The sequence below is a fragment of the Solea solea genome, chromosome 13 (genome assembly GCF_958295425.1).
Source record: "Solea solea chromosome 13, fSolSol10.1, whole genome shotgun sequence".
In the NCBI taxonomy this organism is placed as follows: Eukaryota; Metazoa; Chordata; class Actinopteri; order Pleuronectiformes; family Soleidae; genus Solea; species Solea solea.
In genome coordinates this window covers 12,712,086-12,726,102 of record NC_081146.1, presented here as the reverse complement: position 1 = coordinate 12,726,102, position 14,017 = coordinate 12,712,086, and the positions used below count along the sequence as shown (strand labels likewise).

The 14,017-nt window shown below is 39.7% G+C and overlaps 3 protein-coding genes across 5 annotated transcripts in view; all 3 read left to right on the top strand.

Annotated features, from left to right (window-relative positions):
- The window catches only part of LOC131471907 (tumor necrosis factor receptor superfamily member 11B-like), a 60,786-nt gene extending 57,836 nt beyond the window's left edge, over positions 1 to 2,950 (top strand). For both annotated transcript variants that reach the window (XM_058648708.1, XM_058648707.1), the window contains exons 5-6: positions 1,316 to 1,540; positions 1,635 to 2,950. In XM_058648708.1, the coding sequence (XP_058504691.1) occupies positions 1,316 to 1,540; positions 1,635 to 2,029 (620 nt within the window). In that variant the 3' untranslated portion in view covers positions 2,030 to 2,950. The remainder of the gene's footprint in view (positions 1 to 1,315; positions 1,541 to 1,634) is intronic.
- A 2,374-nt stretch (positions 2,951 to 5,324) lies between these two features.
- On the top strand, positions 5,325 to 9,326 carry LOC131471586 (tumor necrosis factor receptor superfamily member 6B-like). The gene is made up of 5 exons (XM_058648207.1): positions 5,325 to 5,351; positions 7,227 to 7,620; positions 8,056 to 8,235; positions 8,316 to 8,397; positions 8,479 to 9,326. Exons 1-5 carry the CDS (start codon positions 5,334 to 5,336, stop codon positions 8,678 to 8,680), a joined length of 876 nt encoding a protein of 291 aa, XP_058504190.1. The 5' UTR covers positions 5,325 to 5,333; the 3' UTR covers positions 8,681 to 9,326.
- A 1,465-nt stretch (positions 9,327 to 10,791) lies between these two features.
- LOC131471216 (F-actin-uncapping protein LRRC16A-like) overlaps positions 10,792 to 14,017 on the top strand; it is a 60,107-nt gene continuing 56,881 nt past the window's right edge. Inside the window, exon 1 of one of the 2 annotated variants that reach the window (XM_058647622.1) lies at positions 10,792 to 11,243. In XM_058647622.1, the coding sequence (XP_058503605.1) occupies positions 11,204 to 11,243 (40 nt within the window). In that variant the 5' untranslated portion in view covers positions 10,792 to 11,203. The remainder of the gene's footprint in view (positions 11,244 to 14,017) is intronic. The other variant, XM_058647623.1, reaches the window with a different exon arrangement.

Below are 14,017 nucleotides of genomic sequence, written 5' to 3'. Positions count from 1 at the left end.
ATCACACAGAGCTGTTATCCCTCGGGGAGGGTGATGCTCTCCTCAAATATTCATTCACAAATTGTCTTCCTGCAGACTACACAACCACAGATAGTTTGTGGCAAATCCTGGAACAGTTTAGCTTGTTTTTTGGGCAAAAATGTAAAATTGAAAGCAGTTGGGATTCCCAAAGTTACTACATGTTTTAGATTAAACACCAGGATGTCAGTGTGAATTAAACACAGCCCTACTTCCAACATCCAGACACATTCAACTCAATGACGCTGCAGCACCATCCGTTTCCTGATGTCCTTCATGTTCTGCAAGTCAGTCAGAAAATATTTTCACACGTCGCATGACAGCCGCAGTTTTGACATCTTCAGCAGAAAAGGGGGAAAAAAGGCAAGAAAAGGCAATACTTTTTACCTTAAAATCGTGTCTCAGAAGATCTTGGTTTGTAGAAATGCAGGACACTCGATAATGAAATACTGACATAGGCACGTTTTCTGTGCAACTTGACAGAAAAGTGCACTTCAGTTCCCTTCAATAGATCAGTCACTTTGGAGCAGAGGACAAACTCGTGTTTCAGTAGTGTCTTTGGGGAAGTTGTGGTCACATGTTGAGGCAACTCTCCAAATGCCCCATGAATGAGATTCTAAGAAGAATACACTTGAATGGAATTGGTTACTGCATACTGTGCCCCCACTATGCGCTTAACATCCACTAATAAACATCCACTAAAACAGGTTTCCACTAAAACAGGAAAAGCACACGCGCCTTCTCATCCATATTCCACACTCAAGATGTAGTACTTGCTCAACAGCAGTGAATGTGGACCATAAGTGACTAATGCAGGATACAATGCTAAATCATTTACTGTGAAGTGACTCATAATTCCTTTCAAAAAACTTTCACAGCAGGATGTATTTATCTGTTAGCATTACCACTTTAAGTAGCAGGTTATATCAGGCCGAATGTTTATTTGACAGAACTTAATCTGTCAGTCTCTATGGTTTTGTTACATCTTTATTTGAATGGAATATGAATCGACATGTTATTGGAGCTGCTGTGGTGCAATGGGTTGTCTTCCAAGGAAGGGGTCGGGGGTTTGATCCCCAGCTCCTCCAGTTTACATGCAGACAATGTTTCCCTGCAACCTCCATGGCAGCTGTCCTGGTATTGTGTGAATGAGACAGATGTGTGGTAGAAAAAGAATTTCATATGTATGAATGTGTGGGGAAAAAAGGATACAAATATGTAGTTTAAAGCACTTTAAGCGGCCATCAGAACTATAAAAGCACTATAAAACACAGACTATTTGCCTCTTTGACTCCAGATGTGACCCTATGTGAGGAGGCAGTCTTCCAGTCTCTAGCCTCACTGCAACTGTCCTCGATGCCCCTGGAGCGGCTGTTAGAGAGTCTTCCCGGGCGGAGGGTGGACCGTAAGAGCCTGGAGAGGCTGAAGAAGGCCTGCTCTCCTCAGCAGCAGGTCCTCCATCTTCTGCGACTGTGGAGGGAGCAGAACAAGGACCAGGACAAGCTGCACGGCATCATACAAGGTGCAAACTAGTTTTTCAGGGCATGTTCGTTTTACCCTAGTTCTTATTTAAGTCTTGAAGTTGTGAATTTATGCTTTGTGTCTTGTCTCTCTAGGTGTGAACCACTGTGAGAGAAAGGTGTCCCGCTGCCACGGCCTGAAGAACCTCACGCTGGATGACCTCCTGAAGGTCACCAACAGCCTTCCAGGGGTGAAAGTTAAGCAGGAAGATGTTCAGGCCGTGGTCTCGGCGTGTCTGCCCAGGCAGTACATCCTGCAGCTTCTTCACCTATGGAAAACTGCAAACTACAACCTGGACCTAGCCAAAGGTTTGTCTCACAGTCTGAAAGTGCTGCGCAGCCAGGGCGCACCGCGCCATCTGCTCAGAGGCCTGAAGAAGATCAGCCGCATCATAGGGACCACGTCAGCGCACAAGTTGTATGAGAAGATGTTTGTCAGCATGCTTCAGGATGAGTTGTGTTTTAAGGCTCATAAGCCATTAAATGAATAGGGGGGGGAAAGAAGGTACAAACTGGAATATTCACTCTCTAAAGCATAAACGGACACTAACGCATTGTCAAATGGTGAACACACAAAACACAGACACACAGTGGATCAGGTCATAATGGAATATGGGTCACATTAAAATGTAAAGCCAAATTATATCAAGCTGTGCTCATAGTGCCCAGATGTATTCTGCCAAAAAGGAAATGAGGTAAAATATTCCTGTCACTGACACTTTTATCAAAATTCCAAAACAAGGTGACTAAGATTATATGAGGTAATGAGTGATGCCAGTAATTTGAGTGTTCAGTGTCTGTCTGCAGTCATGAATAAAGAAGAAAAATATACTATACTGTATACTCCAGGCAGACCTAATCAAAACGAAATGTTTTCTGAAAAACCTTTTTGAGAGTCTGTGAAAACAGAGAAACTATTTAAGATGTAAATACACTATTTTATGTAAAATGGGCTGGCAGTTGTGTTTCGATTATTGTTGCTTTCTCGCTGTTTGAGAAGAAGGATTTGGTTTCATAATGAAATATATGTATTTTCTACAGTTTCCCTTTGTTTGTTGGTTTGTTCAGGACTGCTGACAAGTAAAGCTCATCTGAATTGTTTTGTCTTTTTTGAACTGTCAGCTTAATGAATGTACAAAGGAGTGCAATTGTTTTCTATTTAATAATAATTTAGCTTCTGAACATGTAAAGGCTTCTTTTTTTTCTTTTTTTTTTACTTCTTTAAAAATACTGGATTCCAAATGCTGCAAGTTCATGGAGTGATATTTTTTTATATTTTGTTTTATCACTTTATAATATTAAATGTATGGTCTTTGTTGTACATACTGTATGTGTGACTGCTTCTCTTTAAGTTTGTGTAAGTTGTGAACACTAATGTCGGATGATCTGATTAAAATCAGTTTGTAAAAATGTTTTGTCTTCATAAAAAGGCTCCAAAACTTATTCCAAAAAATTATTCCCTTCTTTAACATTGTGTAATTTTCTTTAACTCAATAGACTGAATTTAGTTAATTGGACTCTGGCACAACCGCCAATTTGATTACATTCAAATTTAAAATTGTAGACAAAAACTTATTTTCAATGCAATTTGACGGCTCCAAGGGCAGTCATTAAAACATGGATTATAACAGTGACTAGAATAACAATGTAAACAAGAAATTAACAAATTCAACTGGGAGTGTGTAACATGTATGAATGTATATAAAAACAAATAAGTAATATATATACATACATGCAAACACGTGTGCAGGACTTTACATTAACTTCCTTTCAAGTCTAAATTATTTTTCCCTAATGTAAAATTACCTAACCTTAATCTAACCACAATTCAATTCTTAACCCTAAACTTAACCAGTTCCTCAGAAAGGAATTCCTGCGTCATTAGAACCAGGTTTTGGACTTCATGAGGACTACTGGTTCCTTAAAAAAAAAGGGAACAAATACAAATAAACCAGGTTATGATGTAAACGGTACATGCTGAGCCACTTTACCTGACACTGGTGCATCTCTGCCAACACGTCAATGTGTATTTCCTTCAAACTAAACCTCAAACTGCAGTTTATTCATCAAAAGACTGGCTAAAAGTTCGGTTGAGACAAAAAATGTAACTATGTCTGGTAAAATCAGGAGCTGCTCATCAGGGTTCAAACACTCCCTACAGTAAAGCACTGTGGTGCCAATTGCATTAAAGAGAGGTGACTTGAAAGCAGCAGGGACAGCAAGACTGTTCAGGACTGAGGGATGGATGAACGCGGCCAAATACAGACAGACTGTTTGAGAAAACCTGCGCCAGTGCAGGTGACCTGAGACAGAGGATGCGTCTGTGACTGTCGCTCAGTGACCCAAACAAAACCCAGACTTAACTTAAACCACAGAAAGCATTTCAAAGACAACGGCTTGCAGATGCTTTTCGTTTAATCTGACAGAGTCTAAGAGAGGATCTGCCAGGATGAACAGCCCAGAAACAGGTGCAGAGGCCTGTAAAGCGACCAACTCATGCCAAAGAAGCTTTTACAAAGACTAACCAAATAAAGGATCTGGATAGATGTGTAAAAGAGATTTTACCATTTTACAACTTTATCCATTTACAATTGAATCTATGACAGTATATAGTCAGCAAGAAAGGCTCTGGAGAATAAAATCCATTGCATTTTCTTTTTAGAATGCTGCACTTAACAATCTATGCCAAGGAGGTCTTGTTTTTCTAATTAAAAAACTGAAATTTCCATTAAGGTTTGTGGTGGTGGTTACATTTTACATTTGTATCAATATTATTATTGTTATCATTATTAATATAAGGATATGATTATTTTTGTATTATTTTCTTTGGCAGAAAAATGTAACATAAGGTTTGTCTTTCACTTCAAGTGATGGTATACGGTATAATATCTTACCTATTCTGAGAAAACAGGAGATGAGAGACACACATTATTTGACTCATTGTAATACTTTGACGTCGTCCATCTCATTTTGCCTTTTCAGCACACCGCCGTATGCATGTACCACTGTGTGACTCACAGGCACCTTTTCTCCACAAAGGAAACATGTGATGCAATAAAAAACTGATGTGCATTACATAAAGTTACAACTGTATGTGTGTGTGTGTGTGTGTGTGTCTTGTGGGGTCATCAAAGTTTATTTTGGGTTTTTCTCTAATTTCACCCATTGTAAAAAAAAAAAGAAAGAAAAAAAGAAGAATGACCATGCAAATGACAATCAGGACTGTGTCAATGGAAATTTACAAGTGGTTTTGCAAAAACTTCGAGTCATAAAATTTAATAAATGACTGCACCATGGAATACTTACTATGGATTAAGATACTGTCTCTTATGAGTTACCAGAAAACACAATAACAATATTTGTTTTGTGGGGACGTTACGCTATGTCCCTCTATTTATATGAAATTAGGAGACATTGAAAGCAAAACAAAGAGTAGGACACGTGGTTGCATTAACAATGTTTTCATACTGAACCTCTAACCATCAAAACTGATGTAATTTATTTACCAGTAAATGTGAAACTGGAATAATCAATTCCTTCTAACAGAGAGGAAGAAACGGCTTATCTAATTCTTTGCCACTTCATTGAATCATTGAATCAGAATATGTGAGAAATGTCTTGCTTCGTTGACTTAATTCTTCCTTAAAGCTTTTTTTTTTTACTGTTAATTTCAATCTCTGCTTCGTTTGTGGGAAGTTCAGAGATATACACCCACATGCAACAGTAGTTCCTGTATATGGACTATAAGAGTGAACCCGTTGCTTCTGTCAAACCCTCTTCAACCGAAGACACAACATGTACATCATCAGCATGGTGAGTAATCTCTGTGACAGTGTGATGCTTTGATTTGATATTTGATTTAAAAAAGAAGAAGATGGGAATTATGCAGGTTGTTTTCAATTGACTTTATATAAATAATAATGATTATATGAAAAGGTTATTATTTTATCTTTTTTCCTTTAATTTACCTGTGAAAATTCCAAATCTATCTGATGGGATGTTGCCATGGGGTGGACTGGAACAAAAATTTGGCCCTGGACTTTTTGGTCCAGACTGGCCCACTATAATCCGCGCGTAGATACTGTGCCAACACGCCCCATTGATGTACATACAAACACGCAAGCCCTTAATAACACCACTATTCTGAGCAATATCCCTTTATATTCTGGAGCCTTGAATAAATAAATGATAAATATACAGTGCGTTGCTTACTGTACTTAGAGAAAGGATTTAAGATTCAAGAGTGTTTATCACTCATTATCACACAGCTGCCTGCTGCCTAGCACAGATCTGGACATGAAAAGTAGAGGAGTCGTATGGAATAGGTTAAGTTTGAAGAAGATTACATGCAAAAGCATGAGTCTGCATGCATCCTGCATAGTTGACTAAAGTATGGAAAACCAAAGTACTGTATAATGATCTGAAAAACTTAGAATTTTATTTTCAACATAATGTACCTATTAAAATATATCTGCATATTATTGTAACAGTAGCTAATCAGTGTTTTATTAATTTTAACTATTCTATACTATATACTATACTTACTCATATTTAACTACTCCTGGGCCTCTGTAGCCTCTCATAGGGCCATTGAGCCAGGTATTCTTGACAGACAGGCCACTGGGCCAATCAATCGTCACGTCATCTCTCCGTTGCGTTGCGTTGCGTCTGCAGCTGAGCGCCTGGGAGAGTTACCGTAGTTTTCAAGACAAGGCGCAGCAAAATAATAATAATAAAAAAAACGTCCGTCCCTCGGCCGGCCCAAAATCGAAAAACTCCCGGTAATCCTGATGGTCCACCCCTGGATTTTGCTAAAGCTTCATCATGTTCATCTGGGATTGTTTGGAATTTAGTTTACAGCCATTTTTGGCTGCGAGGAAAATCCTTAAGTAAGTTTATGTCTACATGGTGGACTGGAATGTAAATGTCTCAGTGAAAAAATAAGTAAACATTTGTAAATGTGTTCATTCATTCATTCATTCATTCATTCATTCATCCATTCATTCATTCATCAACATCTGACACGAGAGTAGAAGCTGTGCCAAGTTGTGCCAGATGTTTGGGTTACAATATATATATATACAATATATACAATATATATATATATATATATATATATATATATATATACAATGATCCATAAAACAAATATATCACCTATATATATATATATATATATATATATGAAAATTCTGAGTTTGTTTGACTGTTAAAAAAATACTCAAATCAATGAATTGATTATCAAAAACAGTTGCCGAGTATTTTAGTAGTCGATTAATCATTAACTCAATGGCTGCCAGCCATTTTCAACGCAGTGGCCGAATTGACATCTATAGCAGTCAATGGCAGCCGTTGCAGCCCTAGTTAGTTTTGGTGAGGGCCACTGTTCTACCTGCATTTAATCTTTTTCACTTCAATACATGTGACTTCTATAAATGGTTGAATGTAGTTTTGTTGTTGATGTTGATGTTTCCCCTTTTGATGACTGTGTGCCCTGTTTCTATGCTGCCTCTAAATAAAGGTCAAATAAATAAAATAAATAGTCGTTAAACAGCATGTTTTTCTACCGTCCCCATTCACATCAAACGCTATGTAACCAGAACTATCACTGTAATCGTGTATAATAGTTAATAATAAAGCGAGTAGACTTGGGTTATTTGCAGTAACTTTGATCATGGTGCTCCTCAGCTCTTCCTCCCGGTGCAGCTGCTCCTGCTCTCCGGTGTTCTCTGCGGAGCCACGGCGGAGGATCCCGTCAACACCTTCCTGTTCACAAACCCGCGCACCGGTGAGAAGCTCACCTGCGACAAGTGTCCACCGGGGACGTACATGAGAGCGCCCTGCACCTCCAGCGCGAAGACCCAGTGTAATCCGTGCACGAGTCAACACTTCACCGAGCTGTGGAACTACCTGCCCAGGTGTCTGTACTGCAACAACTTCTGCACGGACAACCAGGAGGTGGAAACGGAATGTTCAGCGGTCCACAACCGAGTCTGCCGCTGCAAAGAAGGCTTTTACTGGGCGGAAGATTTCTGCGTCAGACACTCAAAGTGTGAGCCAGGATACGGTGTCACAGCGAAAGGTAGGAGAACGAACTCACTGGGGAATTTAGATAGATGAAAAATAATGTGATGAACAGTAATTATTGTCTTAGTTACTTCATGATTGAAGAATTACAGAATGTAGATATTCAGTTTATTGTGAAAGGCATGATTAATTAAGTAATCAATGGATAATCAACCAATGAATTGTTGTAGCACTATTATACATTTAAAATAAAACATAATTATGCTTAATGTATAATAAGTGTAAAATGACCCCAGATTTTTGTATTTATATCAGGAGCTGGTGTATTGTGCAGTAGACCACAATGGACCAACTTTTTTGAGTTTTGATGCCAATGAAAGGCGCATGCAATTGTTGCTAAATTTGACTTCTACGGTTAAAGTTCATGAAGTGCACCTTTGCAGAAATACATTTGGTTTGTCTGACCCTAACGTACTGCATCTGCCTCTAGGTACACCGCAGTCAGACACTGTGTGTGAAATGTGTTCTGAAGGCTACTTCTCCAGCTCTTCACCGTCACTGAAAACATGCGTAAAACACCAGGAATGCACGGATGGAAAGATTGCGCTCTTACACGGCTCACTTCAACGTGACACAGTGTGTGGCACCTGCGAGGAGCTTGCAAGCGGAGGTGTGTACTATAGTTTATTTTTAAACTACTCCCAACCTATATTGGACTTCATACTTATGTGATACAACTTGGTTCCTTAGGTGAGACTCTCAGGACCTTCCTCTCAGGTCTCCTCACCACGCACAGGATGCGTATGGCAAAAATGAAGACATTTGTCACCAAGTAGGACTACACTGTGTCCAATACTTTTACCAACTCTCTTCACGTTGAAGAAGTTACTTAACCATCATCTCCCTCTAACAGGTACATTAATAAGTCAGTGCCCAGACAGAGAGGCCCTCTTCAGCAGGAGATCAGAGCGTGGCTGGCCCGGGCTCCAGAGGACCAGCTGAGGAAACTGCCGCAGATGTTGAAGGCGTCACAGCTCAGCTGCATGGCGGACAATCTAGAGACGAGACTGATGGAGATTAAGCAGCAAAGCCCAGGCTGTAGCCTAAGTCTCTGAGGTCTGAGAGACGGACAGTCCAAGGAGTATTCAACTTACTGTGGGTCCACACAGGCCTTAGGACTAATTAAACACCAAATACCTCTCTGGATTCACCGTGTGATATGGCAGCTTTTTTTTTTTTACATTTGAAAACAAGTATTCACAACATAGCTGTTTATTTTGCAGTGAGAGTGTATGAATGAATTGTCTCAGATGTTGATGTAGTGATGTTCATCCATATGTAAAAAAAAAAAGAAAAAGTGTCTGAAGTATTTATGTCTTGGTCAAATCTCACTCAGATTTATACTGGAAGAAAAATTAAATTTCAATGTTAAATACATAATCAGAAGTGCATAGAAATTATATTTTAACAAAAAGCTGTACGACTACAGAGTTATTATTTTGAAGTTGTGTGAAATCAAACTGAAAAATCATTTTCTTTATGATGCATGAATGAGCCGACACTGTCAGCCTACAGATTAATCATCTATGACTGTAATTGAGTCATATCACCACAAGGTGTCACCCTCCTCTGCCTTTAACTGTGGTCATTGGGGGACAAATATTATTTCAACACAGACAATGACAAAATACCTGCACCCAACAAGTGACTACAATCTTACTGACTATGTGATGACATAACCATTAGGGCCAGATTGTGGTAATATTCTAACATAATATATATTAAAATAAACAATAATGTATGATCAAATGTGTGTGTCCTGTTGTAACTATGCATATAACAAAAAATACCGTTATCTTCCTTTAATGGTTTAGACTTTAGAGTTGTTTTTATACTCCTAGCTGTGACTTCACCTTATTTACCCTTCACCCAGATTAGTAGCCCTCAATGGTCTGTATTTATATAGCACTTTTCTAGTCTTGATGACCACTAAACGGTGCTTTAAACAACAGTTTTGCCATTCAAGTCCATTCATTCACACGTTCATTCATAAAGCACATGGATGTGCAGCGCTTTTTCTATCTCACCTCTTCCAAACCCAGTCAGGAGCAACTTGTGGTAAAGTGTTTTTCTCAGGGACACATTGACACATAGACTAGTAGAGGCCAGGAATTGAACCATTGACCTTCTGACACCTCGCTCTATCACTGAGCACCGTCTTAGAAGTACATTGGCCAAAAATATTTTGCCTCTATTACCAACAAATAGTCATAAATATATACAAAAATGCAAGGGTGGTGTTTTGAGATGTTTTCACTCTGGGATCCATGATCCACAAATCCATGATCCAGGGTTTTAGGGCTTTGGGATTCAAGTTCTGTATACAAACCTGAAAGCAATTGGCCCTTACCTCGTGTCCATATAAGAGGCTTATTCTAAAACTACAAAAACAAACAATATTATACATGATTGTGTCCTAATGGACAAAAATGCAGAGACCTCTAACTAGAGCTATACTAGAGCTACGTGCCCTATAAGATGCCCTTTGCAACTTTGTTTCCTGTGGTCCCCAGGTCACACTTTGGACATGTCTGCCCCACCCGTGCACACTAGCTGCCCTTTTCATTTTCGCCCCTGTCCTTCCAAATATCTGTGCCATATCTGCTTATGGTTACTACGTTCAATTTCCATAGGTGGAAAGTAAGGAATTACATTTACTCACGTTACTGTAATCAAGTAGGTTACTTATACTTAAGTATGTGTTATGTAATGTGTTATGTGTTTACATATTTTACATATTTTATTATATCTGCACTTTCATTTGTAAAGGTTTGCCTTCAATTAAAAGCAATTCATGTGAGATGTGTGTCCCCTTGTCCTTTTTGCCCGGCACAAGAAAGAACCCCAACTTTGTTAAACCTTTTACTCTAAGTACATTTTAAACAAGCTACTTTTACTTTAACTTAAGTACACTTGTAGACCTGAAATTGTATTTGTATTTATTTTATCAAAAATAGTGGTACTTTTACTTGAGTAGAGTATTTCAGTACTCTTTCCACCTCTGTCCCCTCGGTCACTTCATCCCGGTGTCAGGACTGCCCACAGACCGCTAGGTGTCCCTGGTTTTCCGCTTGGGCACCGCAGGCCCGCTCATTAATCTCGGGCTGCTGATACCACCGCCCCCTCCTGCCACGCCACAGAGCTCCGGCATCGCATCACCGTCTCCCAGACTGTCGCATCACGGAGCGGGGAGGGGCCCCGCTCTCGTCCATTGGCTGGTACTGTAATACCCACAGCTTTACGGTAGATCCACGGTGGTTGGAGAGGTTGTGTTGTTCGTGAGCGGTGATCCTTTCATCGACAGGATAATAAAGAGACTGTGGCGGGGGCTTTTTCCTCCCGTCTTTTATTCTCTTCACGGAACCGCGCGCTGTGGAAGGCGAAAAGAGATGCGCACGGATACACGCGGATACATTGTCCGGACATCGCGAGAGGAGGAGAGGAGCATGTAACCCGGAGAAAGGCACCGGCGGCACCACCTGACACTCTTCTCTCCCGCTTCCTGCTAACTCAGCATTGGATGCTTCTCCATGTGTTGACTGAACTGTGTGGTCGTTCGGGATTGTACCTTCAGAAAAATGAGCGACGAAGTGTCAGAGGTTCCCAAAGAGCTTCTGGGTAAGAGCAGACCAGACACCGGCCGTTTGTAAGCGTGTGTGTGTCCAGACTGGAACAATCACACTGACACTGATCCTCCAGCATCTGATCACAGGCTCCATGTGCTCCTGCTGTTCACAAGTTTGCACATTTCATCCATACAATAATATACACCGATCAGACGCAGCATTACAACCGCTTAGCCGATGTAATATTGTGGCTAATCAGTTCATGCCTCTAATACAATATTATTCCCAATTCATACATAATAGTTTCAGGTCCTTTTTTATCTACATTTTCACAATTATATACAGTTTGTTTCATGTAATATTAAACAAGCAGACACAAACCAAGTATTGAAGTGCATTGATAACTTGTTTATTTCACCTGAAGTCTGTAACATTAGTCTGAATTTCATGTAATTGACCTAAAACTAATGAGATGACATACAACATGACTATGTGTCTGCGTGTGATACCGATATCTTACCAGTTCAGTACCATACTGGAACTTATCATGAACTATTCTGAGTTTATTCACACTAGTTCAGCTGGGATGTTGAAGACTACTGGGTTTTTCACACTCTAGTGTTTACAGAGAATGTTCCCAATGAGAGAAAATATCCAGTGAGTAGCACCTTTCTCTGGGTGAAAATGCCTTGCTGATGCCAGACGTCAGAGGAGAATAAACTCACAAGAAGCACTCGTTACTACCAAGTTATGCAGGAGAACACGTCTGGATACGCGGCACAACAAACCTTGAAGCAGATGGGCTGCAGCACCAGAAGGGTGTAGGTGTCGTGTGGGTTATTATGTGTATCTGCATGTATTGTCACTGACACTGTAAATGCTCCAGCTTCAGCAAAGGTTGAGGCTGTTGACAGAATGTGACGTGGACAGCAGCAGTTTTTATTAGGAGAGGAAAAACCAAATAGTTTAGATGTGAGTGGTCAGCGTGATAACTTACAGGATAATCCCCCCCCCCACAGTTACACACTCATACCCTGCAGTTAAAAAGCCTCACCTCCCTGGTCCCGTTGGCTAAAGTGTGCCATGTTTCTCTTGACTTTGTGTATTTGTTCCGAGTGTGGGCAAAGCTTGCAGTCCTGCAGGATGTTTGGCTGAATTCTCTGTCTGTCTTTGTTTGCGAGTGGAGCTCAGTCCATGACACCTCGGTGCAATGTTGGACAAGCGCAAGCTCTCACTCTCTCTCTATTCAACTCTCACACAAATCTGTTCATTTGCCTCCATTCCTTCCTTGATAGATATAAAGGCAGTCTATGCAAAGCAGATGAGGCATGACGAGAAATGTTATGAGGTCATAGAGTCATGGCATTTACACACAAAAAAAAGAAGTAAATCAGCCTTTTATTTCCCTTTTTGTTGTATTTATAACCTTGCACTCACACACAGCTCTCGTGCTGCCAGGCCTGGATGAAATGTTTTTGCCAACAGCACAACTTATCAAAACAAAAAACAACGTGTTTAATATGCTGAGAATGTAGGTTGTGGCCACGGGAAGGAATGATTCGATTTTAGTGGTGATCTGGATCTGCATTTAGAATCTACAGCTGTTTATCTTGCAAGATAAGGGCTTAAAGGGTCCGTATTGCTTGTAATATTACCTCATACAGGTCTATGTTACTGTGTTATTTGGTGAAAATCTGGGTTAAGAAGCTCTCAACCCATTTTCCCCTTTGATTTCCTCTTTAGTAGCTGATATCATCGTATTGCGCCATGTGATTATATGAGTCTTTTTAAGACTATTAATGTTCTTCCAGTCACACCTTCAGTAAGCAAGTTCTCTGTCGTCATCCCCTCTGCAGTTGACTCATGTTCTCAACGCTGCACCAGTACGTGTAAGGAATTTGGTTTGGCATGATGACGCTATTGTCATGGAGCATTATGTGGATACTTGACCGGCCGTTTTGATTCACTGTCATGCAACTTAAGTACTTAAGTCCGTGTGATGCTGCTGCTGATGGAGCAGTCTTGGAAACGATCGAGCTCTCATGGAAAAATTAGAAATTTGTGTTCAAAACGAACACCTCATTTTAGTTCTATGAACTTAAACAGCTCCAAAATGTTTGCCGCTAACACCTTTTCTTTAGCCAAATGTAAATTGTTAATGACTTTATGGGCTTTTGAATTGTATTTTGAGCGTTTACAGTACAACAGATCTCCTCGTGTTACCTGCCTAGTGTCAAATACAAGCATTAACTCCAATGTAACCTGGTGTGACCCCTTGCACATGCCTTGTCATGCAGAATAGGAACTACAGGGCAGCTGGATGATGAATGATTAACTCCCGTCACATTTTTAATGAATTAGACAAAAGTAATTAGAAAATATACGATCATATCATTTATTATTGTATTATATAATTATATAAATTGTATAATTTTGTTCTGATTAAAATAAAAGTCTGATACCAGTATCACCAACTTGAGTATCTACAGATACCGATGTTAGTCATTTTAGACCATTTATGAACTATGAAGCTTAATTTTAAAGACATAATTCTCCAACTGTGTAACAAATATTGTTTCCTAAAATGTGTTTGCTGATTTTTATTCACATTTTTACCGTCTGTGCATTGTGAAGCATGCGACATATAGGATTTTTTTTATATCAGATCCAGTTAGATACTTTATTCATCTCACAGAGAAATTCACACTCTATTTGTGTTATATAGTTATTTTGACCAGTATCAGACAGATACCGATTCCCATCCCTAATTAAAACATACTATTTCTCATTTTTCGTATATCGACTCCCACCGGAGACATCTGCACG

Coding starts and splice junctions, on each gene's coding strand:
- LOC131471586 (XM_058648207.1), top strand. Junction 7,621..8,055: donor ATACGGTGTCACAGCGAAAG/GTAGGAGAACGA, acceptor ATCTGCCTCTAG/GTACACCGCAGTCAGACACT. Junction 8,398..8,478: donor ATGAAGACATTTGTCACCAA/GTAGGACTACAC, acceptor TCCCTCTAACAG/GTACATTAATAAGTCAGTGC.